At 41.4% G+C, this 26,232-nt stretch overlaps 1 protein-coding gene across 1 annotated transcript in view; it reads left to right on the forward strand.

Moving 5' to 3' along the window:
- Nucleotides 1–2,248: 2,248 nt before the first annotated feature.
- ttn.2 (titin, tandem duplicate 2) overlaps nucleotides 2,249–26,232 on the forward strand; it is a 209,617-nt gene continuing 185,633 nt past the window's right edge. Inside the window, exons 1-29 of the mRNA XM_016662277.1 lie at nucleotides 2,249–2,492; nucleotides 5,787–5,890; nucleotides 6,952–7,155; nucleotides 8,461–8,748; nucleotides 8,826–8,908; nucleotides 9,383–9,600; nucleotides 9,677–9,752; nucleotides 10,477–10,632; nucleotides 12,356–12,592; nucleotides 12,669–12,782; nucleotides 14,670–14,906; nucleotides 15,140–15,199; nucleotides 15,601–15,859; nucleotides 16,380–16,449; nucleotides 16,525–16,716; nucleotides 17,190–17,332; nucleotides 17,720–17,868; nucleotides 17,992–18,219; nucleotides 19,011–19,252; nucleotides 19,465–19,697; nucleotides 19,783–19,947; nucleotides 20,034–20,202; nucleotides 20,283–21,979; nucleotides 22,235–22,516; nucleotides 22,598–22,864; nucleotides 23,177–23,449; nucleotides 24,010–24,273; nucleotides 24,350–24,610; nucleotides 25,907–26,167. Of these exons, the coding sequence (XP_016517763.1) occupies nucleotides 5,800–5,890; nucleotides 6,952–7,155; nucleotides 8,461–8,748; nucleotides 8,826–8,908; nucleotides 9,383–9,600; nucleotides 9,677–9,752; nucleotides 10,477–10,632; nucleotides 12,356–12,592; nucleotides 12,669–12,782; nucleotides 14,670–14,906; nucleotides 15,140–15,199; nucleotides 15,601–15,859; nucleotides 16,380–16,449; nucleotides 16,525–16,716; nucleotides 17,190–17,332; nucleotides 17,720–17,868; nucleotides 17,992–18,219; nucleotides 19,011–19,252; nucleotides 19,465–19,697; nucleotides 19,783–19,947; nucleotides 20,034–20,202; nucleotides 20,283–21,979; nucleotides 22,235–22,516; nucleotides 22,598–22,864; nucleotides 23,177–23,449; nucleotides 24,010–24,273; nucleotides 24,350–24,610; nucleotides 25,907–26,167 (6,919 nt within the window). The 5' untranslated portion in view covers nucleotides 2,249–2,492; nucleotides 5,787–5,799. The remainder of the gene's footprint in view (nucleotides 2,493–5,786; nucleotides 5,891–6,951; nucleotides 7,156–8,460; nucleotides 8,749–8,825; nucleotides 8,909–9,382; nucleotides 9,601–9,676; nucleotides 9,753–10,476; nucleotides 10,633–12,355; nucleotides 12,593–12,668; nucleotides 12,783–14,669; nucleotides 14,907–15,139; nucleotides 15,200–15,600; nucleotides 15,860–16,379; nucleotides 16,450–16,524; nucleotides 16,717–17,189; nucleotides 17,333–17,719; nucleotides 17,869–17,991; nucleotides 18,220–19,010; nucleotides 19,253–19,464; nucleotides 19,698–19,782; nucleotides 19,948–20,033; nucleotides 20,203–20,282; nucleotides 21,980–22,234; nucleotides 22,517–22,597; nucleotides 22,865–23,176; nucleotides 23,450–24,009; nucleotides 24,274–24,349; nucleotides 24,611–25,906; nucleotides 26,168–26,232) is intronic.

The raw sequence follows: 26,232 nt of genomic DNA on the forward strand, positions 1-26,232 counted from the left end.
TCCTAGGATCTCTGGGACACTCAAACCCCTCCACCAGGATGAGGTGACAGCCCACAGAGGGGGAAAATAAAATCAGGAAGATTTATTTAGTCGATCTGGAGAGAGGCCTATAGGTGGCGCTTTGGTGTTAGTTCTTCCTCTACCATCACTGTTCTGACAGTATTAAAATGGCTGCCTTCAATCTGCTTGATTCTGTTTCTTACAGGCTTTTTTCTACTTTATTTTAAACATCACATAAAATATCTTTAATGACAAATATCACAATGCTACAATTAAAAAAAATAGACATTGACAATATTGGCGTTAAGGTCTTTATATATATATACAACGCAATAAAAATACTATTACTACTTACCTACTAAGAATGAATCGACACTTTCCAAAAAACCCACAGGTAAATATCACTTGAACAACAAAACACCTGCAGAATTTCTTGAGGAAGTCTGGTGAGTCCGGGTCACTGGGTCATTCATCAGCGAGGGGATGCCGATGAAGAGCTTTTCCGTTGAGCCATGAGGGGAGATGAGGGTGAAATCAGACGAAAACAAGATGAGCCTGAAGGACAACATGACAAGTGCAGGTACCAGATCTTACTCTTTTCTGTCTCTGGTCGGGGGGAGGGGATGGTGGTGGTGGTCAGGGTGTCTGAATGGCTTTTTCCCTGTGGATTATTGGTCGTGTTTTTTGTCATCGCTACCTTCTTAGTGACCTTTATAATGGATTCCGTACACACCTTTGCCCGCCGCTGGGAATACAAGCTCTGTTCTGGTTGCTGTACCCAAGAGCAAAACTTCTACCTTTCACACAGCCCACCGTGTTTTTCCTGAAACAAGCATCGAACCTGTGATGGATCCATCGCTTCGTTGTACTCCGTCACAAATTTCCTTGAACTCATCCGATGACTTCAGAGCCTTGAGCGGTGGCTACAGGAAGTAGCAAACCACATTTCCTGCCGGTGGGTTTGGAGTCTTGTGCCACAGCGACCATCTTGATATCCAGACCATCTACCAGTCTGAAGCCATCTGGTGTCTTCAGTCTCCATATCAACAAAAACTGTTGATGGTCTTCTATATCTTCTTCATCCATACACCATGTAGTGTTAACAAGGCCTTAAATTCTCAACCATGAGCTCAAAACTATTCTCCATCACCATACTGAAGATGTATGTGGGGATAGTGGAGATGAAAAACTTCCCTTTAACAGGAAGAACTTCCAAAAAAGAAAGATTTACAATGCATTATACTGAGGATCCATGCAGTGACAGTGGAGAGGAAAACTTCCCTTTAACAGGAAGAATCTCCAGCAGAACCAGGTTCTGTATGAAAGGTCACCTGTCACTACCGCCGGGGGATTTGAAAGGACAGAGCAAAGAAAGAAAAAGTGATTCCGTCTTCTTATTTGTCAGTTTTGGTCATTTTTTTTATATTACCCTTCATTAAAATACCACAAATTCAGTTTTAAAATGACAGTTTTAAAACACACTGTGTTAGTGTTTGTGTTTCTGAAGATCGCTGTTCTGGTTTGACAGAAAGGCCTTTAATAGACGTGGAGACGGTTTGGCAAATAGTTGATAAAGAAACAAAGATATTATTGTCATCAAGTCAAGCCATATTAGTTGTAGATACTTGACATACTTTACTGATGAACTTAAAATAAGGTTCACAATGTAAATTAGCTTTATTTTTGGGTTATAATTAAACAAATGCATAGTTTAAATCACAAGCATTATTTACATCATAAACATACATTTTGTCTGTATCAAGAAAGCTGCAAATAAGATACATTTTATAAGCTCCATTACAACTTATGTTCTGTCTTTTGATTAACTTGCCTTTGTGCTTATAAACAAGAAATTGTTCCTTCTAAACAAAAGCATCACAACTCAAACAGGAGGTTAAGTTGTTAGAAAATTATTTACACATTCTAGTCAACATTTTATCCACACACTTCAAAGACACAGCAAACTGTTCTTATATTCTTCGGAAATCTGACTTTGATCTCAAAATTCTGACTAATTTTCTGAAATTAAAGTCAGAATTGTGAGAATCTTCTGAGTTCAACATAAATCCTCCTCCATAGATCCCTGATTCCTCTGAATGAAGCAGATTTCTCTTCAACTGATCTCTTGATTTCCAGGCAGCAGCTGCTGCAATGACTTGTATAAAGTGTCCATCCCTCCCAGCATCCCCTGCGGCTCCGACCAATCAGAGGCCTGTCCCTGCGTGATGTCAGGGGCGTATAAAGCCCCCGGCGGTCGGTGGGCAGCCCTGAGCAGAGTCAGCGTTCCCGGCCCGGACGCCTCGGCTGGAGGGACTGCTGTCAGGAGGAAAAACAGAACTACACGGCGCCGGCCTGTAGTTTTGTTTTTTTCTGAGGGCTTCCTGCGCCGCTCAGCTGCTCTTCTGGACTTTCCGACCCGTTTCTGGATAAAGATTTTAGATTTCCTGCACCCCGCCCTGCCGTGGGCCCCCCAGGCATCCTTGCGCTGACAGGTGAGTGGCAGAGTTTTAGTTGTTGGGACGGACTTTGGGTTTTCGGAAGCCATGAAGGTTTCCACCACTTGCTGCTGGAGGTGATGCAGACCGCCCAGAATAGCTGCTGAGCGTCCCAGAGGCTGATGGCTTTTTAAGGGAATCAGCAGCAGGGCTATCAGCTCTCAGATATGTGCCCCACATGGTGGCTGTCAGTCAACCCCGGGGGCTGGAAGGTGTATTTATAGCACCTGGACCCCCCCTCAGTTCAGACTGGGCTGATTGACAGAAGCAACACCTCACTGAGGCTCTTATTTTGGAAAGCAGCAGCTGCAGGAGTCCTTCTGATGATCCGACCACAAAGTTTCTGTCTGAGAGGTTTTCCTCTGGGGTGTCCAAAGTACGGCCCGGGGGCCATTTGTGGCCCTTGGACTGAATGTGTGCAAAAACACAAAATCCACTAGGAATGACTTTTGGTGTAGTTCCTTGTGGAAACATTTTAGTACACTTGAAATAAAACGAAACTAACTTAAAAGTTACTTCTTGGAAAAATGGGAGCTTATTTAAGTCAATAACTCCTTAGTATTGATGAAAAAGTTTGAGTTCCTCCTGGCAGAATATTTCACATATAACAAGACATTTTTTTCCATGTTACAGGTGAAATAATCTGCCAGTGGAGCTGGTATTCACGGATTATTGACTTAAAACAAGCTCCTCTATCTTCCTAAATGGTTACTTGTAAGTGAGTTTGTCTACTAAGATATTTGCACTGGTAATTAGACCAAAATACTTGTTAAGATTTTGTGTTTTTGCAGTGAAACTGCAGTCGATTCAAAAGTGCCTGGAAGCACTTTTTGAATCGACAATTTTGGTCCACATGATGTTTGTAGCTTCGTCCTGTAAACTGGATGATTCATCTGCTCAATGTGGTTTATTTTAAAGAAAAAAGCTTATTTCACTCCAAAACTCAACAAATATGTTCAGTTTTCTATTTTCAAATGACAATCTGATGCTTATGTAGTCTGAATGGTCACTGCGGGGTTCAGAAACAAAACAATTTCAGAAACAAACAGAAATTTGCTGCTTTGTGATGAGAAAAGTTTTTTGTTTCTGCTGAAACTCAGGGCTTGATTTTGATGTTCTGATTTACTAAACGAAATAAACTCACATCACAACAACACCAGCTTCAAATGTCAGTAAAAAAAAGAAAGGCTTCATAATCACTCAGGTTTAATTATAGACAGCTCAGATCTACCAGAACATCCAGAACTGGATGTTTACATGTTTATAATGTTTTAAAATCTGATCGTGGCAAACTCCTGAAGCACTTCCTGGTTATGACCTGTAGGGGGCAGAGTGTTTACGTAAAACATAAATAAAATATTATATAACAAATAAAAATGTATTTTTGATGTTTAAACATGTAAAATGTCTACATTAAAAGGCAAAAACAACATTTTTGTCAAGTTTCTAGTTCAAATAATTAATACACATGAAATGGGACAAAAGTAACTAAAAAGTAAACATGCTGATTTTAAGTCAATATTTTTGAAAATATTGGAATATTTTTTTCACTTATAATGAGACATTTTTCCTGCGTTCAGCCCAGCAGGAACCAGTTCTGGTTCTGGTAATGTTCACCTATGTTGGTTCTGTTCTGTTTTAATCCTCTAAAGCAGAATAAGATGGAAACAAGCAGCTCACATGAGAATTAAAATACTTGGTTTCGATTATAAAACATTAAAACTAAGCAAAATTACCAGAAAAAGAAAGAATTCTTGAAATTATCAGACTAAACTCATATCAGGATGCATCAAAATGAAAATTTGGGCAGGTATCAATATCCAATTGAAGATCAATTGGATCAAATTGGTTTAAAAGAACAACTTAACTGATGTCTATATAACAGAACCAGACAGAAAAGGACTGGTCCAATCAGATTTAGACTGGGTTAATTTCCCCATAATGGACAACAAAATGGTAATTAGAATCTGACGGAAGCTGCTGAGGTCCAAACAGGAACATTCAGGGATGAGCAAAACCATCCAGGTCCAAACAGAACAATTTAATACTCATTTAGAAATTAATGGAAGTGTGTGGAATGGGAACCTTCAGAACTGGATGAATCAGAACCAAGAATTTGAAAAATAACCCGTCCGTCCGTCCGTTGTTTTCCAGCCAGGTGGTGGTTTCCGTTAAATCAGGATTGTTTCCCATTTCCAGCCCACAGTCAGATTTCAGTTCGATGGCTCCCTGTTACCTCACAGCTGATGGTTGATGGTTTGAATCCTGGTTGGGATCTATCTGTTTGGTGTTTGCATGTTCCACGTTGTTCTCCTCGTGGATGCGTTGGTTTTCTCTGGGTACTCCTGTTTCCTGTAGCAGGTCTTATGTTCACTGGCTGCCATCTTACCTGTTAGCTTCTGAGTTGAACTCCCTCTCTGAGTAGCATTCAGGAGTTTAATGAACATCTCACTAGCTGCTCTTCTATTCTAGTCATATTTTATTTTACATATATTACTATTTATTTTTTCACCCTTAAATTAAAGCCATTTCCCAGCCTTGGATCTTTTTACTGGCAATAAAGTGATTCTGATTCTTTTTCTCCTTCAGCTTCAAACAGCTTAAACTTCCAGCTTACACTTAAACTAACGATAATCAAATCCAGTAAAATCCTTTTGCTTGGGCTATAAACTAGTATCTTGATGTTTCTAAAACTTTGGATATTCAAGCATTTCTGCTTAAAAAGAAAGTTGGACTGAAATGACTAATCGATTATTAAAAATAATTGTCAACAAATTTAGTAATCGATTAATCGTCACCTGAAGTACGAAAGGCAGTTTAGTGAAAAAACAACATATTCAGAGCAGTAATTAAGCCATTTAAGATAAAAACATATTTGTCTGTAAGTATGTCTTATGTTATTGCACTTTAGTCAATAAAATGTTCAGTTTCTTATTTTAAAAAGGAATTTAATTATTTATTTGCATTTTTAATGTATTTCTAATATATTTTAATGTATTTCCAGTACATAGGAAGATGGAGGCTTAGGTGGTTAAATGAAAATTTGTAGAGTGTGCCATTTTTAAATCTAATTAATCGATTAATCGTTAGAATAATTGATAGATTAATGGATTACTAAAATAATTGTGAGCTGCGGCACTAAAAGAAAAGTGTCTGCTGCTGTCAGAATGTAAATATTAAACCTGTTGATACCAGTTTATCTTCTCCAGTTCCATATGTAGGTAACTAGACAATAGTTTCAGGTTATAAGGGAGCATCTTGTTTCTGATGGTTCTGTGTTGCCGTCCTCAGGGTGCCGACCGTGATGTCAACACAAGCGCCGACGTTTACTCAGCCGCTGCAGAGCGTCGTGGCACTGGAGGGTAGTGCCGCTTCGTTCGAGGCTCAAGTTAGTGGTAAGAAAACATCTGATGGCAGCATCACGTAACTCTGCAATATCTGAGCATCACAAGCAAAAGCTGAACTCACTTAAAACATTTCTTTCTTCTTTTTAAACACAGGCATAAATGTAAAGAATTACACATTTATTTGATTACTCTGCACTGGTACAGCACGTTTAAATACACCTATAGCTTTACAAGCTTGGTCAAACATGTAAAGACAATTTTAATTTGTGTAACAGCCAATGTAAAATAAATAATGAAACTGACAAAAACAATAGGTTGACTGCATTGGTAAACAAGTAAAAATAAACTTCAACAAACTAACTGCACTTTGTTGGTTTTAGTCTGTGGGTTGATTTTCTGCGACTCCCAAACCAACTGCAATTCAAAAATGATACAGATTTGGCCTGTAGATGCAGATGGAGGCTTTTAATTTGTAACAAGGGTAAAATTATGACAGGTATACGTTTCTTACAAAGAAAAATGTAAAGTACAGCGCAAAGTGTTTAAATAACCAAGCTTTAGCAAAATATACAATTATTTATCCACAAACATCCAAATCAAGTTTTATTTAATTTATTAATCCTGACCAGACATAACAAAGTGACCCAAATCCTGTTTTATTACTGAAAATAAATGTGTTCAATTAAACCCCAAAAAACTGAAAATTTAATAATTTTCTTTTAATACAGCAAAATCTACAATGGTGTATAAGGGGAATTGTAGATAAGGAAAAGGAAGAATAAATTACCATCGAAAAAAACTTGGACATTTTTGAGTTACAAAAGTAATCAAATCTACATTTTTTTTCTTGAAAATTTCTGAGGATAATCTCACAATTTCTCATTTCTTTTTTTTGCAAATTTTCAACTTTTTAAACTCAGAAATTTCCAAGTTCTTTTTTTTAGAAAATTTCAGTTATTTGGTGATTGGGCTACTTTATTTGCTTGATTTTAAGGTGGATTGTTTTTTGGTGCAGTCTCTTGACTTACAGTAAATCTTCAGTGTTTTATAGCTGAAGTTCTGCAGCATGTAGTTCCTGCCTCCCTGACCTCTGACCTTCTCCTCTGCAGGTTTTCCAGTTCCTGAGGTGAGCTGGTTCCGTGATGGCCAGGTTCTTTCCGCCGCAGCTCTGCCCGGCGTCCAGATCTCGTTCAGCGACGGCCGCGCTGTTCTGAGCATCCCCGCTGTGACCGCCGCACACAGCGGACGCTTTTCTGTCAGAGCCACCAACGGCGCTGGACAAGCCACGAGCACCGCTGAGCTCCTGGTTACAGGTGAGATGATTGGACTAGACCGTCTGCACCTCAAATAGACTGAGTGATTCTGAGACATAATCTCTCTAGTTGATTTTCTTCCATGTTTGATCATTTTGTTATTTTCCTGAAAACCAAAACCTCAGACTAACAGTCAATTATGCCAGAAATGATTAATTGTATTAATTGTGATTAATTAATTATTGAAATAATTGTCAACTAATTTAGTAATTGATTGATCATTAACTGGAGTCGGATTTCCAGCTTCAATTAGGTGATTTATGAACTGGATTTATTTCATTCTCACTAATGTAATCAGTTTTTATTATCCACCAATTATTGATTATTGATCATAAGATATCTTTGAACTACACATACTTTAAAAAAAATTTATTGATTAATTTGAAGAAAAAACTAACAAAATAGTTTTTTATATATGTAATATATAAATATATATTTTTAAGAACTGAAAAATTATTTTAAAAATGCAGAAAATAGATAATTGTTTAAAAAAAATAGGTTAGAAATAATTAAGGAAGAAATTGAGAAATTATAATCAAAAAAAGTTGAAAAGTTTAGATGTTAGTTTAAATAATGTCTGGTGGGTCCGGTTCTCTTATGGAGCTGGGTCAGATTTGGACCTCCGTCTAGAGGAAATGACATTTTCCCACTGTTACATAATTGACTGGATTAAATTGAAAGTGTTTCATCAGGCAGTAAAGTTTATAGAGCAAAGACAAAGATCAAGAGACGAAGGAACAATGACAAGGGAAAGAAAAAACTTAGAGCTTTTGCTGCTTCAGAATCAGATCCTGGATTATGGATTACATGTTATGACAACAAGATTAAATTCAGATTGAGAAACTAATTTCACAACATTAAGTTATATTTTGCTCCTAAATTCACACATCGACACCTTCGCAGCAGCAGCTGGTATTTCATCCCTCAGTTTACTGACCGTCGGTGTTCAGTGTCATTTTAATGACAGCAGCTAACTGAACCGTGACGTTGGGTGAATAAAAGTTTAAGAGTGAAGCAGTGCGCTCCGGTCCGAGTCTAAATTTATCCCACCATCAGCTGTGTGGGCAGAGCTTGTTATTTAATCCAGTGATAAAACCGATATAGATGCAGCTGCTGCAGCATAGCTTTCCTTAACTGGAATCTGGACTTTTATTACGCGATGATGGCGTTTGAATCATCATTTACAGAACAACGGAGGTCAGCAGGGAATGCTTGATGAGGTCAAAGTTCAGGAATGATCCTTTATTTCTGGTTTAAAGTTTAAAATTGATGAAAATGTCCTGATTTTTCTTTGGGTTCCTGCAGCCGAGACGGCGCCACCGACCTTCATTCAGAGACTCCAGAGCTCCACAGTGAGGCAGGGCAGCCAGGTGAGGCTGAGCGTCAGAGTCTCAGGCATCCCCACACCTGTGGTGAAGTTCTACAGGGAGGGGGCCGAGATCCAGAGCTCCACCGACTTCCAGATCCTGCAGGATGGAGACCTGTACAGTCTGCTGATCGCTGAGGCCTTCCCAGAGGATTCTGGGGCGTATTCTGTGACGGCCACCAACAGCAGCGGGCGGGCCACGTCCACCTGCGAGCTGCTGGTTCAAGGTGAGCTAAGTCCGGTTCAGGTTCTGGTTCTGACTGTTTGGACTGGAGTTAAACTTCCTGCTGTGTGTCTGATAAAGGTGAAGAAGCAGTTCCCATTAAGAAAACAAAGACCATCATGTCCACATCCCAGATGGAGATGTCTGGAGCCACAGTGGAGAGGGTGAGTGGAGTCAGAGTGACACCTAGTGGCCATCAGTGGCGTTAAATTAAATTTAATAAATTTTATTTAATTTAAATATCAATGAATGTACAATATTGTGCTAATTTCCATCTGTAGTCTCGTAAGACAAACACAAGATGAAAAATTATATTAATAGAATTTCATAAATAAAAATAAGAAATACTGTTAAAATAACATGTGATCGGGAAAATCTATTTCAAGAGGCCTTTCTTAAAGTTTTAGTGCTGTTTTGAAAATGATGTTTTCTTGAGATAATGAGTTAATGAGTTAAACTAACTTGTCTTGAGAAAACCACTGGGAAAGAAAGTCGTTATTTGAGAAAACCTTTGGGAAAAGTACATGCGGAAAACGTCTGCCTTAAAGATTGAAATAAGTAAATTGGATCAAAATTTGCTTTTGGAACCTTTAAAACCTGAAATGTTTTAAAGAAATAAACATTTCTGTATTATTCAGAAATCCATGGAGGCCAGTTTCCAGGCCACCACCATGATGGAGATGCACGTTGAAGGAGGAATCATGACTCAACACATTGCTCACAAAACCCCACCGAGGGTCCCACCGAAACCCACATCCAAGTCTCCGCCATCCTTCATCTCCAAGGTAACGGGAGGCCGCCAGCAGTCGCCTTCACCCGTCAGACACGTGAAGGGCCCAACGCCCGCACCTGTCAGGTAAGCGTCCGCCTGCAGGTGCGCTGTGGTTCAAACGGCTGAGCTGTGAGGTTTAATGAAGTGGTGTCCTCTGCAGACCCGTCTCTCCCTCCAGCAGGATGTCCATCTCTCCCATCAGACCTGTCCGGTCTCCCCTGATGACCAGAAAACAGGTGAGAGAGACCAAGTCCGGCTGTTTCATCTAAACCTTTAACTATTAAAAACATCCTGAGAGATGTTTGAGAAACGTTTCGGGTTTTCATTCAAGCGTAAACTCTTCATTTACTTCATAAACGGCTGTCTGTTTACTTTTCTTGGCTTTCTCCACAACTTTCTGGCACAAAAACTAAACATTCAACCTTATTCTGTTGTTTGTTTGATTTTTTTACATAAATGTAATTGAAAAAAGAGATATGATTTTCAGTCTTTTTGTGGATCAGCTTTAACTGAGAAAGATCTGAAGCAGTAAAAATGGCAACCATGTCTAAATACAAGTTGGCAGCCAAAAAAGACGTAGCAGAAGTTAGCTAGCACAGTTTGATTTACACCAAATTTGTATGATTTTGTCAAAGTTTTGGGGGCTGGTTGACCTTTGATGACCTCTGGAAACATTTATTAATATCTTTTAAAATGATAGCGGCACAAACATTTGACACCAATTTAATTTGATTTAAAGAAGGTGTGGGGGTCAGCTTCACTCAGGTAAGGTTTCCTGTTTTGTACAGGATCAGACTTAGACTAAAACATTTAATTTCATTTATTGTATATATTCAGAAAATGAGGAATCTAATCCTTTATGCGTGAAACGAACAAACTTTTCAGTAAATCCAGTTTGCATCAGAACCAAAGGGAGTTCTCTTGCTGCGTCATCCAAAACCTTCCTCCTGTCTGCTTTAGGTATCTGGGTCCGCTGAGGTTCTGCCGCCCTGGAAGCAGGGAGATTACATGGCTGAAGGCTACACCAGTATGACCAGCATGACCAGCATGAGCAGCATCAGCAGCTCCACACAGCTGGAGAAACAGTGGGAGCATCAAGTGGCTGCCAGCAGAGAGGTGAGTGGAGGGTCCTTCTCAGTTCTGATCCGACCTGGTGTTTACTGGTGGATGTGTTTGTATCTTGGATCCTCTGGATCAGATGGGAGTTGTGATGAACTCAGACCTGAACATTCAGAGCCACATAAAGACAGTTACAAAGCCAGCCTTCTATCACATGAAGAACATTTCCTGGATTAAAGGATTAACATTCCAGCTCGATTTAGAGAAACTCATCCATGTGTTTATCTTCAGTCACATTGATTACTGCAACAGCGTCTTCACAGGTCTGACTAAAAAAATCTATCAGAATGACGCAGCTGACCCAAAATGCTACTGCTGGCATTCTGACTAAAACCAGAAAGATGACACCAGTTTTAAGGTCCACAAACTGGCTCCGTGTAGCTCAGAGGATAGACTTTAAAATCCTGTTGTTAGTTTATAAATCACAGAACGGTTTAGCACAACAATAGATTAAAGATCTGCTGTTGTTTCAACCTTCCAGACCCCTCAGATCTTCTGGTTCTGGTCTGCTCTGCATCCCCAGAACCAGAACCAAACGAGGAGAAGCAGCATTCAGCTTCTATGCATCAGAAATATGGAACAAAATTCTAGAAAACTGCAAACAGCTGAAACACTGAGTTCCTTTACATCAAGGCTTGTTTAGAGCCGTTTCTAATTAGTGGCAAATGGAACATTGATCACCATATTTGATGTACGTTTGCTTGATGATGGTATCTGACAGAATGTAACATTCATTGCTTGTTTAATAATTGGTTACTGCATTTTGTTTTTATGATGCATAGCGCTTTGAACTGGCTTGTTGCTGAAATGTTCTATACAGATAAACTTGACTTCCCTCCAGAGGAAGAACCTTTAACTTCCTGTTGACCCATCAGACCATTAAGGATGTTTTCACACCTGACAGTCAGGTAGACTGGGTTCGATCGGGGACAAAAATTGCAACATTTGGTCCATTTTCAGCTGATATGATTCACTTTCACTGTGTCAAACAATCCAAATTCTTTGAGCAACACGTTCCCCCTCCTCACCTGTGGGGGCGCTGCACCAAGAACAACTGAAGGAAGCAACATGAAAACCTCTGAAGAAGACTCTGAGCACAAACTCCTGCTTTACCAAATGTAAACAAAAATGGAGTGGCATGAGATTTTAGTGGTTGTAGGATTTCTCTTTTGTCTTTCGTGAAAGACCACAAACCATTTCTCTGGCTAGCGCTAGACTCTTGTGTTTGTTTTGGTTGTATTTACCCAGAATGCCTTTCACCTTCTTTTGGAGAAGTTTGCAGGCCACTTTGCATTCCCATATGCAATCAAACCGCACCAGAGTTCACTTCAATTGAACCTTGACCTAGACCAGAGTTCACATTTTTGGTCCACATCGGAGTTTGATTATACATTCACACCTCCCCAAACAAACCAGTCTTTCTAGACAAACAAACAAGTTGGATCAAAGTGGACAAACAGGGCTGGTGCTTCCTAAATCACATCTTCTTTCCAAACTTTAGTTCACTTTTAGAAAAGTTGAAGGTTTTAAACCATTCTTAGTTCAAATTGGAAATGATAGTACTCGTATGAAGAACCCAGTGCCAACGTTTCTCCATCTCCTTGTTTCCCTCTGATGTTCCCCATGCTGCTGCTCTTCTTCTCCTGGTTGAATATTTTAAACCTTTTTAACTCGACTGTCAACCTTCCTGAGATCTGTTTGCTGTTGGCTGTACCTTTAGACTGAAGGGGAGAAAAAAGCCGAGGCGGTCGCCACCGTGTTGGCCGCCGTTGACCTTGCTCGTGTTCGCCAGCCCATTCATGAGGAGGGGGTCTGGGGTGGAGAGGAGGAGGAGGAAGAAGAGGAGGTTCTCCAGGTGAAGCAGAAGGCAGCAGTGATAACAGACAAGCAGGTTGTTGCTGCAAAAACCGAAGAGCAACGACGAGTCCAGATCCAGGAGGTCCAGCAGATCCATCAGGTCTGAGGACTCGGCTGTTAGATCAAACCGGATCGGTCCAGACTCTCCCTAACGGCTCATGTGTTGGTCACTCCAGATTCAGAGAACAGCCGAGGTCTCCTCCCATGTGGACTCCGGCGTCGCTCCGTCCACAGTCCCGCATTTCACGGTTTCTAAAGTTTCCGTTCCCAAACCCGAACCGAGCCGCGAGGTAAGAGGTTCGGCTGCAGGGCCCGCCGTCGCCGCCCCAGAACCTCCATGCCATCTTTAACAAACACACATTTGTAACAGCTGTGGTTCCCTTTGGTTCCCTCCTCACCGTCACCCATCCTAAACCTGCACAGCTCTCCGATCCTACAATGTCACGGTCCGTCGGCTCCGAACTGATCCTCCTCCTTCCTACTGGTCACTTTTTGCTCATCTAGTTATTTCACCTAAAGCCAGTCCTTTAGTTTTTAGGTTTCACTAAAGCTAAATCAGAAGACATTGGAACAACATGGAAAAAGCTAAATGATTGTCCAATTCTTGAATATCTGATGTCAAGCTTCATTTTGGTTATTTTCCATCCAGTCCTGCATTTTAGGCTGCAACACATTACAGAAAAATTCAGCTCAGTTTTCCATTTTAATGTCGCTGGCATTTCTTCTCCAAAATGATTGAGATCACAAAACACAAGAGTTTCCAGTTTTTAAGCTGGTTTTAGAAGCTCTTGGGATCCAAATGGAAGTCTAAAAACTTGTGAAAAGTTAATTTTGCACAACAGGTTTTTTTTAGGCCTTCTTCCTGAATGTTTGCATTATGTGACTTTCTACATTCTGGCTGCTCCATTTTTGCTGACGAAGGGTTTCAAAGTCCATGTTGTTCTATCAGCTGTAGGGTCGGAGCTACACAGGCAGGCATACACATTACCTGGAACCTGTTCAGTGGTTTTTTTGTGGACTTTTCTTGTCCGACTGAAGAACCTCTCACAATCTTTTCTCCTCATACTTGCCATCGTGCCTGGATCTGATGACCAAACAAGAATTAAAATTGTCTCTTGGAATATCTTTTCTTTTTGTCTTCAATGCTGAATTGCTTCTCCCCAAAGGATTCGTAAATGTGTTGCAGCCAGAAATGCAGAAATGTTTGGAAGTGAACAAATGAAATCTTAATAACATGAACAACATATTGACTTTTCTAAGTAAATCCAATAATCACTGGATGCTTTGTATTTTATGATGTTTTCCATGCGGTTTCATTGTTTTCTGGTCCAGGGTAGTTCTGTGCCTTGTAGGAGCATCTTTAACCCTGAACTTTCAAAAATCGGAATCTTCAGTGTATTTTATTGGGGTTTTATTATATAATTATATACAACAATAATAATAGTAGTAGTAGTAATAATATAATTGTGAATTGAACGGAGAATTGATGAGAATTGATGCCAGAACTGCCTTCTTTCTGCTGGTACAACTACAAACTAGATTGGAAAGAGCGCATTTATTTCAATTAATTTTCAAATATTGCCACAGATTCTCAACGAACTTTAAATTTGGACTTTGACTAGGACATTATAATACATAGATATGTTTTGATGCTGAGGGTTTCTTTTGCAGCCTCCAACAGGTTTCCTTCCTTGTAGTTAGCTCCATCCGTCTTCCCATCAAAACCAGCTTATCTGTAAATGCTGAAGGAAAACATCCCCACAGTGCAATGCTGCCACCACCATGCTTTTTAATAGAGCCGTTGTGAGAAATTGTTTTTTCAGTTTTTCCTTCAGATATCTGGATTTATCTCAGCAGATCAACAATCACTGTTTTCTTTAGTGATTCCAGAGTAGAAATTAAATAAACACTTTTCTTTGTTATTTTACTCAATTCTACACTTTTTTATGTTAGTCTGTAACATATGATCTCAAGAAACACTGGCAATGAGATAAAAATATTTAAGGGGTGTAAAAACTTTTGCACGGCACAGTAGTTGGTTTTATTTTTTCCCGGCTGCCTGCCGCCTCCTTTCTGACCTTCACTCAGCGTCTCCATCACCGTCTTCCCTCACTAATCGTGGACTTCCTGTTTGTTCCTGATCGTGGTGTTTAACCTGCTCTGATTGGCCGGTTCAGGTGTCCATCACCGGCTCAGCCATCGCTGCTCTGCACAAAGAGCTGGCCTCCCCCTCTGCCACCAGGAAGATCATCAAACCCGTCAAGTCTCCTAGTCCTTCTCGCAGGTCGGTGGTGGAGGCCAGAGTGACGCTGGAGCCCCTCCCACCACCGTTTAAGGACATCAGATATCAGAGGCAGTTTGAGGGCGGGGCTTATGCAGTGAGTGAGGAGGAGTTTGAGGACTGGGAGCCTCAGGTTGGTCCTTTACCACTGTCCTCTTCTTTTTTAACTCTGACCTCAGTCCCTCCCTGCAGCCAATCACACGTCACCCTTCTTGAAGACTCCTCCTCTTGTCTCCTTCTGTCTTCATCTGCAGACCCTCATCTTTTTTATCTATGCTAACCAACTTCCTGTTCCATCCTCTCAGAACCCTGCAGACCATAAAACACATCTTGTTTGTCTCTCTAACTCTTGTTTTGTCTTTATAGGAGGCGGTCGCTGTGCCAATGAGAGCCCAGGAACCTGCAGTCCCTCCAACTATCCTGGCAGTAAGTAACTTTTCCCTACACTTTCTCTTTCTATCCTTTTCAAATAGGGCTAAAGCGATTAACTATGATTCATTGTGAATAAGCAATTATTGAAAAAATCCTCAACTAATTTAGCAACCGATAAATTATTAACTGGAGTAAAAAGACTCAAAAAAGACCAGATGCTTAAAGAACAACACAATCAAGGCAGTAATTAAGCAAAAACTGTACAATAAAACCTATCTGTAAATATGTTCTACCCAAAACTCATCTAGTGACAGTTTTGGCTTCACCTGGTTAAAATCTGTAAATTTTGAAAGATCTTCAGAAAGTCTTGAAAACAATTGATTAGGATCAAAAAATAATTTCTAAGAACTGAGTCTTTTGTTCAGGTCTCTGACCATTTCTGTGGTTTGTTTCAGGGCCTGAAGAACCTGACGGTGACAGAGGGCGAGTCGGTGACCCTGGAGTGTCAGATCAGCGGTCAGCCGGCCCCCATCATCATGTGGTTCAGAGAGGACTACAAAATCGAGAGTTCAATCGACTTCCAGATCAGCTATGAGAACGGCGTCGCCCGGATGATGATCCGCGAGGCGTTTGCCGAAGACAGCGGTCGCTTCACCTGCACCGCCACGAACGAGGCCGGAACCATCAGCACCTCCTGCTACCTGCTCGTTAAAGGTAACAGATGGACACTCGAAAATCAACAACTTGTTCATGCACAACTCTGACATTGTGTCACTTTTCAGCCACAAAAGACAAAGTATTTTATAAGGATTTTATGTGGTAGACCAACAGGAAGTGGTGCCTGAATGGGAAGTAGAAAGAAGGATTGTGGGATTTGTCTGAGTCACAAACTGGGACTGGATGATATGCCTAAAAAACGGTTCATGATATAAGCTTTTTTTTTGTATCAGTCAATGTTGATAATTATTGATAAGTTTATTGTTAAATATCTGACATACTGCCTAACTGGTGGTTGTCTTTGCTTTAATTTCTACAGGCTGATTACTGACAAAAACATGCAAACTAACAACAGAAAAGGGTCAGATTTGGGGTAAAACACGTTAAAGCCGTGAAAGAGACAAATGGCTGTCTGGAACGCAAACTCTGTTCATGACTTTGTAATACACCACAGAGAAAATAAGATTAAACTGTACAAAAAACCAGCCTAATCTGGTGTCCTCTGATTATGTTGCAGTTTCAGAGGAAATAGAGAGCAGAGAGGAGATGGTGACTGTCACAGAAACTGGGCTCACACAAGCCAAAACGTGAGTTTTAAACACCAACCCTATTACACTGAAGTTTCTGAGCTGAATGTAAATCCAGATGTTGCTTCTCCGCAGCATTGCTGTCGAGATGAGGGAGCAGACGGAGATCAGCACAGGAGAAACTGGTGCCCCCTTCTTTATTAAGAAGCCCACTCCCCAGAAGCTGGTGGAAGGAGGAAGTGTTGTGTTTGAGTGTCAGATTGCAGGAAACCCAAGACCTCACATCATTTGGAAGAAGAGTGGCGTTCCGCTCACCACTGGATACAGGTACGACCCATGGGGTTGCTAGGTAACGGGGTGAGCTTCGCTGGGCTTGCTAGCTGAGGGGCAGTGCTAGCTGATTTGTGACTTTTTTTTTAACGGCTCATTTTCCAAACACTAAGAAACATTAATTTAATGCTAAACACCTGCTGGATGTTTTATTTAAATCAACTGCACTGTTTTTAGAAGCAGTAGAGACCCAATAGAAGTACAAATAAGTGCAAAATGTGAATATTGCATAATGAAGAAGCCTGTTTCAAAGGGGAATGTTTTTTTCAAGAGCAGAATTTGTGTTTGTGGTGTTAATGCACTTACAAACACTTAACTATACAAATGAAGGAATATATAGTTTATCGTCATTTTTACCATTATTTCAACAGCACCACAACATGTCACAATAAAATTATAATTCCACATCACCCACTCCTATCCTCGACCCCTGAATCAGAGAAGATAACTGACTTTTTTCTTCCTTTCAGATATAAAGTTGCCTACAAAAAGGAGACTGGAGAATGCCGACTGGAGATCTCAATGACCTTCGCTGATGATGCAGGAGAATACTCCGTCTTTGCTAAGAATCCTCTCGGGGAAGCGTCAGCCACTGCCATCCTGCTGGATGAAGGTATCAGCATTTTCTGTTTTTTTGTCTTTATTTCTGCTTTGGACCTCACTGAACAACGACAAATATTAAATCTTTTTGACTGCTTTCTTATTGCAAATATCTCATTGCAGTTGAAAAAGTAGCTCCACTGGCAGATTACTTCACTTATAGAAATAAATTTTTTCCCTGTTATAATTAAAATAATCTACTAATGGAACTAGTACTTTTCTTAATCAATATTCAAAAAAATTATTGATTTAAAACAATAAATCTTGCTGAAAAGTTATTTTGAGTTAGTTTTGTTTTATTTCAAGTGTATCTAGATATTTGCAGAAGAAACTAGACAGAAATGTTTGGAAAGATTTTGTGTTTTTGCAGTCCAGTCTCTTACTTTCTTTCCGCTTGCAGAACAATATGAAGCCTACATGAAGCAACAAGATGTGACATATAAAACCGAAGTGACGACGACCGTGGTCCAGGAGCCTCAGCCGGTCGTAGCTCAGTACGAGTTTGAACAAAGGAGGGTGACGACCCCCATGAGCTTCGTCTCAGAAACGGTAATCGTCTTCTGCAGATCAGTGACTTTGCAGTAGTTTATATATTTTTTGTACAGTTCTTGGAGTGAATTGTTCTTTCAGCAAATTTACCTCAGGTTTAATGTTCTGCTCTTTTTCTTTCAGGAGTTCATGATTTCAGCCTTTGAGGAGAGGATCATCCAGGAGATTGAGATCCGTATCTTGAGGATCACCTACAGAGAGTTGGTGACTGAGGACGGAGAGCTGATGGTGACTGTCGCAGAAGAAGAGGCGCTGCAGCCGGCCTTCGAGACGCCAGTGAAAAACTACCGGATCATGGAGGGAATGGGCGTCACTTTCCACTGCAGGATGTCTGGCACGCCGCTGCCTAAGGTGCAGAAAAATACATTTATATATAGTCAAACTCATCTCTGCAATATGGAAATTAGTCCAATCAAATCTGAACATTTCTGTGAAGTATGATGAAGTTTATGTGGTACCATTTATCAGAGTTTTGTATTTATGACCTTTAATAATCTGCTGGAAACCCGTATATTATGTATGTATTCATAAAACCCATTAGTGAACTGTTAAAATAAGACAGTCTCTGCATTCGCTGAGTTCCTAAATTTAAATAATATTGAACCTCTTTTCACTTTGATCAGTCCCTCCAGGATTTCATGATTGTTTTTGTGATTTTTTTGCAATCAAAATTAAGTTTTGTTGTTCTAATTTAGAAATATTTTTGCAATATTTGCACTTATGCATCATGGTAATTGTGACTTTTTGTCACTCGCCACATCGATCACAGACTATTAACTTGACACCAAGTAAGATTAAGGCAGCAGTGTTGTAGAAGTAAGAAATACTGCCCCCTGCAGGTTGGAGTCAGTCACTTAAACACAATGTTTTTGACTATTTTTGCAGAAAATGTGCAATAAATTCACAATTATTCACTCCATTAGTTCAGAATCGCAAAAAACTTGAGAGACTTATTGATGTAATTTGGCAGTATACATATATAATTGCTTTGGTCATATTGATAAAATAATATATAAGCACACAACTGTTATTTTGAAGGTTCTTTTTATGTATCTGTCTCTAGTCTAGAGGGCCACATAAAAAGCTATGACAGGCCTTGAGTTTGACACGTCACTTACAGCGATTCATAAAACCTTCTGCAGATTGTTTGGTACAAAGACGGCCAGCGCATCCGGCCCGGTGGCCGGTACCAGATGGAGGTCCTTCAGGATGGACGAGCCAGCCTCCGGCTGTCTGTGGTTCAACCAGAGGATGAAGGCGTGTACACCGCCTTTGCCTCCAACATGAAGGGAAATGCCATCAGCTCAGGGAAGCTCTACGTGGAGCCTTCTGGAGGTGTAACCCCTCCCAGTTACACACCTCAGCCATCAATGCAGAGGATCAGGTCAGTGCTGAACAAATGTTAATGCTGAGAAATTATGAAAATGGAGATGAATTGACAAAATGAACTATGACCTACAAACCAGGGGGGAAGTTTTGCCTCTTCAGAGGCTGCAAAGAAACACCAAAACCTGAAAATGCAATGTCTCTGCTGCTCTGAATGCTGCATCCGAAGTCTCGCCTGCTAACTGGTGACACACTGCTTCCCCCTTTTAGATCCGCATCTCCTCGCTCTCTGAGCCGTTCTCCTGGCCGTTCACCTGGACGTTCACCTGGACGTTCCCCAGCTCGCCGCCTAGAAGAAACGGATGAAATTCACCTGGAAAGACTTTACAAACCCGTGTTTGTCATGAAGCCCTCCTCTATCAAATGCGCAGAGGGACAAACTGCCAGATTTGACTTAAAGGTTGTAGGCAGGCCAATGCCTGAAACCTACTGGTTCCACAATGGTAAGAGAAGCAGTGTTAAATATGTTTAGTGACTCTTTATTTGGTCCTTCAGCCTTTAAAAATACAGTCTTATCCTCCCTTTCAGGACAACAAATTATCAATGACTTCACTCACAAGATAGTGATTAAGGAAGACGGCACTCAGTCCCTGATCATTGTCCCAGCTGTGCCAAAAGACTCTGGAGAATGGACCGTCGTTGCTCAGAACCGAGCTGGACGAACATCTGTTGCCGTTAATCTCTCTGTTGAAGGTAAAACTTGGATTACAGAGTGCTACTTCTACAGAAACCTTAAAAGTGTCTCATTATTAACTTCTGCCTTGTTCTGGGATCCGCAGCCAGAGAAAGCGTATCCAGACCTCAGTTTGTTGAAAAACTGAAGAACATCACCGTGAAGCAGGGCACATTGGTGGAACTGGCTGTTAAAGCCATCGGAAACCCCCTGCCAGATATTGTTTGGCTGAAAAACAGCGACATCATTACTCCATCAAAGCACCCACACATCAGGTATCTCTACTGTTTTGTTCTCTGTCTCTGTAAAGCAATTTATTTGTGCTTTGATTCACTTGATTGCTTGCTTTTTCTAGGATTGAAGGAACCAAAGGAGAGGCCAAATTCCAAATCCCCTCAGCAGGCGGACCAGACAGCGCCTGGTACACCGCCACAGCCATCAACAAGGCTGGCAGAGACACCACCCGCTGCAGAGTCAATGTGGAGGTAGATCACTTTGCCCCGCAAGCTGAGAGGAAGCTCATTATTCCCAAAGGAACCTACAAAGCCAAAGAGATTGCCGCTCCAGAGCTGGAGCCTCTTCACCTCCGTTATGGCCAAGAGCAGTGGGAGGAAGGCGACCTTTATGACAAAGAGAAGCAGCAGAAACCATTGTTTAAGAAGAAGCTCACATCTGTCCGAATGAAACGCTTTGGTCCGGCCCACTTTGAGTGCAGGCTGACTCCGATTGGAGACCCCACCATGGTGGTGGATTGGCTGCATGACGGCAAGCCTCTGGCTGCTGCCAACAGGCTGCGTATGGTCAATGAGTTTGGCTACTGCAGCCTGGACTATGAGGTTGCTTATGCAAGAGACAGTGGTGTGATCACCTGCAGAGCAACCAACAAGTTTGGAGTCGACCAGACCTCGGCTACCCTGATCGTCAAGGACGAGAAGGGCCTTGTTGAGGAATCTCAGCTTCCTGAAGGCAGGAAGGGAGCATATCGAATGGATGAGATTGAGCGCATTGCTCATGAGGGAGGACCTACAGGAGTCAGCCTTGATGATGAAACCGAAAAGACAAAACCTGAAATTGTCCTGCTTCCGGAGCCAGCCAGGGTGCTGGAAGGAGACATCGCTCGGTTCCGTTGCAGAGTGACCGGCTACCCGGCTCCAAAGGTTAATTGGTACCTCAATGGACAACTCATCCGCAAAAGCAAGAGATACAGACTTCGTTACGATGGTATTTACTACCTGGAGATTGTTGACATCAAGTCATACGACTCCGGCGAAGTCAGAGTGGTTGCAGACAATCCTTTAGGCACAACTGAACACACTGTGAAGCTGGAGATCCAACAGAGAGAGGACTTTAGAGCAGTGCTACGTCGTGCTCCGGAGCCCAAAGCTGCTGAGTTCCCACATGAATCTGGCAAAATTGGATTTGACATCGTCAAGGTGGACAGACCTGGTGAAGTCCCACAGGACAGGGAAGTAGTTAAGCTGCGTAAGGCGCAAAGAATCGTTCATGAGAAAACCTCTGAGGAGTCCGAGGAGCTGAAGAGCAAGTTCAAGCGCAGAACAGAGGAGGGCTTCTATGAATCTATCTCTGCAGTAGAATTCAAATCTCGCAAGAGGGATGACTCCTATGAAGACCTACTAAAAAAGACTAAAGACGAGCTACTTCATCACATGAAGGAGATGGAAGAAGCTGAAAGGAGGAAGATGGAAGAACAAGGCAAAATCACCATCCCCACAATCAAACCAGAGAGGATCCAGCTGTCACCCAGCATGGAAGCCCCACATATCCTCGAACGGATTGGAAGCAAGACTGTTTCTCCAAAGGACGAGGTTCGTTTCAGAGTCAGAGTTGTCGGTAGACCAGAACCTGAGTGCCAGTGGTTCAAGAATGGCATTCTTCTGGAAAAATCTGAGCGTATTTACTGGTACTGGCCTGAGGACCATGTGTGTGAACTGGTGATTAGAGATGTCACAGTAGAGGACTCTGCTAGCATTATGGTCAAGGCCATCAACGTTGCTGGAGAGTCGTCAAGCCATGCCTTCCTTCTTGTGCAAGGTAAAGTCAAACACAAAGTTTCATCTGTAATTTACTTTTACTTTATCTATGAAAGAGGATTAGGGCCACTGAAAAATAATTTTGACTTTTTTCTCTGAATTCTGACTTTAATCTCAAAATTCTTTGTTTTTTTGTCAGAATTCTGACTAATCTTCTGAGATCAAAAGTCAAAATTACTTTTTTTTTTCAGTGATCCTAATCCTCTTTCGTATGTACCTCCTGATGTCAAATTTTAATTTTGTATTTCTTATGCAGCCAAGGCAGCCATTAGTTTTACCCAAAACCTGGCTGATGCCAGTGCAAATGAGAAGGACACCATGGTGACCTTTGAATGTGAAACCAACGAACCATTCGTCAAGGTCAAATGGCTGAAGAATAATGTTGAGATTTTCTCAGGAGACAAATACAGGATGCACTCTGACAGAAAGGTCCACTTCCTGTCTGTGCTGGTGATTGAAATGAGTGACGACGCAGAATACTCATGTATGGTCATAGATGACGAGAACATCAGGACTAATGCAAGGCTCCATGTCGAAGGTTTGTACTCTGAATTCCTGTTTATATAGTCTTATTTTGTGGAAAGCAGCTCAAGGTTCTTGACGTTCCTGTGTGCCTCAGGTGCTGCCCTGGAGCTCAACAAACATTTGGAAAACATTGAAGTACCAGAGAGCTACGCTGGAGAGTTTGAGGTTGAGGTTTCTCGTGAAGATGCTGAGGGAAAATGGTTCTTTGGCGAAAAGGAGCTCTCTCCCAGCAGTAAATACGTCATATCTTCCCGCCGAGGACGGCACACCCTGGCTGTCAAGGACGTCAGGAAGGACGACCAGGGGACATACACCTTTGTTTGTGGAGATCTGAGGACCAGCGCCTCACTGAAAATGAAATGTAAGTTTTTTTTAGACATTTTTGTTGCCACAAAATTCCCCTGTTAGCTTAAAATATGTAGATGTTTGATTAGTCGTTTTAGAAAACATCCAAAAAGCAGCAAAACACTGTTTAGACTTGCCTTTGATTAATATTAACTGACATTTTCTCCAATAATAGCATAATTTTTATTTCTTGTTTCATAATTGGTGGATATTTTTATGATATAAAGCACTTTGAACTGCTTTGTTGCTGAAATATGCAATACAAACAAACTTAATTTGACTTGACTAGTCATTAATGAACGTTAATGAGCGTTTTGTTTCTCTCCAGTGCGACCCGTGACTCTAATGCAGCCGCTGACTGACCTTACCATCTGTGAGGGTGACATTGCTCAGCTGGAGGTCCGGTTCTCCCAGGAGAATGTGGAAGGTACCTGGCTGAAAAACGGCCAGGCAATCTCTGCCTCAGACCGCGTCCACATCGTCATCGACAAACAGGTTCACAAACTGCTGGTGGAGAACGTCAGCAGAGAAGACGCTGCGTCCTACTCATTTGTAGTTCCAACTCATGAAATCTCCACTTCAGGCAAACTCAATGTGCAAAGTAAGTGTTTCCATATGAAAATAAACATATCACTTAGGGATGCAAACAATTAATTAATGGTTTATTAGATTTAAATTAGTTCCAACTGATCAACTAATAATTCCGCCTAGAGCTTCTTTAGGTGTTGTTTGGCTGCCATCCAGCAGAGGGCGCCACTGGTCATCCGTAAGTGGAGCCAGTTGATACAAGATGGCGGCGCCATATTAAAAGAGAAATAGATTGGCTCCATCTGAATGGAAAATACCTTTTATGCAGTTCTATTTTGAAATATTACTCAACAAGCTCCTTAAGTTTTATCTTATTAGCACTTATTTAGCCGAACTGCACAGTGTAGAAACTTCAACTTCAAAAATTACTGATGTGCTACGAAGGCGAGGATGATGTGATAATGCAGAACAATTGCAGCATGATGGAAAATACCAGCTTATCAATTAATCATTGGTCAGTTGATAAGTACAGTCAACTTTAGATTAACTCGTTAATCGATAACTTGCATCCTTAGTATCACTCCACCTCGGTCTTGATAATCCTTACTTTTAAATGTTCTTCTATCTTTAAAGCTATCGACATAGTGGTGCCACTGAAGGACGTGTCGTCCATCGAAGGCACAAAGGCTGTCCTTGAGTCCAAGATCTCAGCTCAGGACATCAGCTCTATCAAATGGTACCACAACGACAAGCTGCTGATCCCAGGTGACCGAGTCCAGGCTGTGGCAAAGGGCACCAAGCAGCGACTTGCCTTCACCAGGACCTTTGCTTCAGACGAAGGACGTTACAAACTGGTGGTCGGCAAGGTCGAAACCAGCTGCAACCTGACTGTTGAACGTGAGCGAGATTAGATTTTCTCATCATTCATGTTTTCAGCTTCCAGTCCCATGTCTTACCAGTGTTGTTCTCACAGAGGTCCACATTGTGAAGCACATGGAGGACAGAGTGTGCTCAGAGTCCCAGAACGTTACCTTCAACGTTGAGGTTTCACATCCTGGAATCGACCCACTCTGGACCTTCAGGAACCAGCAGCTCAAGGCTGGACCCAAATACAAGATGGAGTCCAAGGGAACGGCTCACTCCCTGATTGTGTTAGACACCATGAAAGATGAAGAGGGCCAGTACATGTTCCACGCTGGGGAGAAGACATCCAGCGCTCAGCTCACTGTCTCTGGTAGGTCTCAGATACTAAAGGGTTAAATCAAAGAGCCTAACTTATTTACAGCTGGAACCAGATATTTACATCCACTGTGTGACTTAACCTTTCCTTATTTAGGTAAACTGGGATTACCAAAACTACCTCTACTAGCTAAAAAATTCCCTACAAATCTTTCATGAAATTATCTTTTTCACTATATGATTTGGGTCGAACCTGTTTGGTCCGTAAATATTCTCGCCATATTTTGTTGGAATTTCAGCCAATTCTTTCTACTAGAACTGCCATAACTGAGTCAGGTTTGTAGGCTTGTTTACACGTTTATTAGCACTGGAACAAATTTTGTTTGGCACCAACATCATGGCCATTTCACAATAATTGACTAATTTGGCTGCATGTTTGGTTCAATTTGCACCTCAGCTTTAATTTCCAGCCTGATGTTCTGAGATATTGCTTCAATATTTCCACATGATGTCCTTTTGTCATGTCGCCATCTATTTTATGGAGCGCACCAGTCCCTCCTGCAGCGAAACACCGCCACAGCAAGATACTGCCGCCCCCTTAGTAAAATTCGGGATAGATTAAGGCTTCCATACTTCCCTCTTTTTCTACCAAATGTGACACCATGATCAAACACTTGTCAGTTTATTTAAATCACAGGAGGTATATTAAAAAATCAAGGTCTTTCCAGCTTTTTATGTTCCATTGGGAGTAATGGCTTCTTCTTCTCTGAGTGACTTTTCAGCTAGTGCCTTTTTATCAGTTTTGTTTACTTTTTTACATTGAAACTTAACATCTTCGACCAGCATCTTCAAAATGTTTTGCTTTTGGTGTGAAGTTCATATTTCACACATTTCACAGCGAATCAGTTTCCTCCCTAACAAGTTGGCTGAACATACCATGGTGTTGTAAATAATAGTTTGAGCAGATGAACGTTGCACCGGTTTGGCATCATCAACATCTTTGTTCTGACATTGAACAAACAAATTAATTTTAGCAATCTTAGCTGACTTAAAACTGGACAAGTTTAGTCAAGTTGTGTCATATAGAAAAAGGTTAGGGCCACTGAAAAAAAAATCTGACTTTTTTCTCAGATTTCTGACTTTATTTCTCAGAATTCTCACTTTAATTTTCTGATCCAAAGTCAGAATTATGAGAAAACCCTAACCCTAATCCCGTTCCATACATATCGCCCTACCTACATGTAAATATCTGCTTTCCACTGTAACTGAACACAAAGACTAAAACTCTTTACAGATGTTGGAATTGAGGCTATGCCCCACAGTCACAACTGTTCACTTATGCAACCACCAGGTGGCGCCATCACACGGCCTCTGCAGGATGTGACGGTGGCCGAGTCTCAGACCTCTGAGTTTGAGTGCGAAATTGCCAACGCTGAAGCTGAAGGCAAGTGGCTAAAGGACGGTCAGCTCGTGAACTTCAACGAGAACGTTGTGAGCGAGGTGAACGGGTCCGTCAGACGCCTCGTCATCGTCATCACCAGGCCACAGGATGTCGGAGAGTACACCTACCAGGTGGCCAACTCCAAAACCAGCGCAAACCTCAAGGTGGAAGGTGAGTGCCAGTTTTCTAAATGATTCAGAAGCCAACTGACCCAACAGTAAAGGGTGAGTAATGAT

This window comes from Poecilia formosa, unplaced genomic scaffold (assembly GCF_000485575.1).
Source record: "Poecilia formosa unplaced genomic scaffold, Poecilia_formosa-5.1.2 Scaffold367, whole genome shotgun sequence".
In the NCBI taxonomy this organism is placed as follows: domain Eukaryota; kingdom Metazoa; phylum Chordata; class Actinopteri; order Cyprinodontiformes; family Poeciliidae; genus Poecilia; species Poecilia formosa.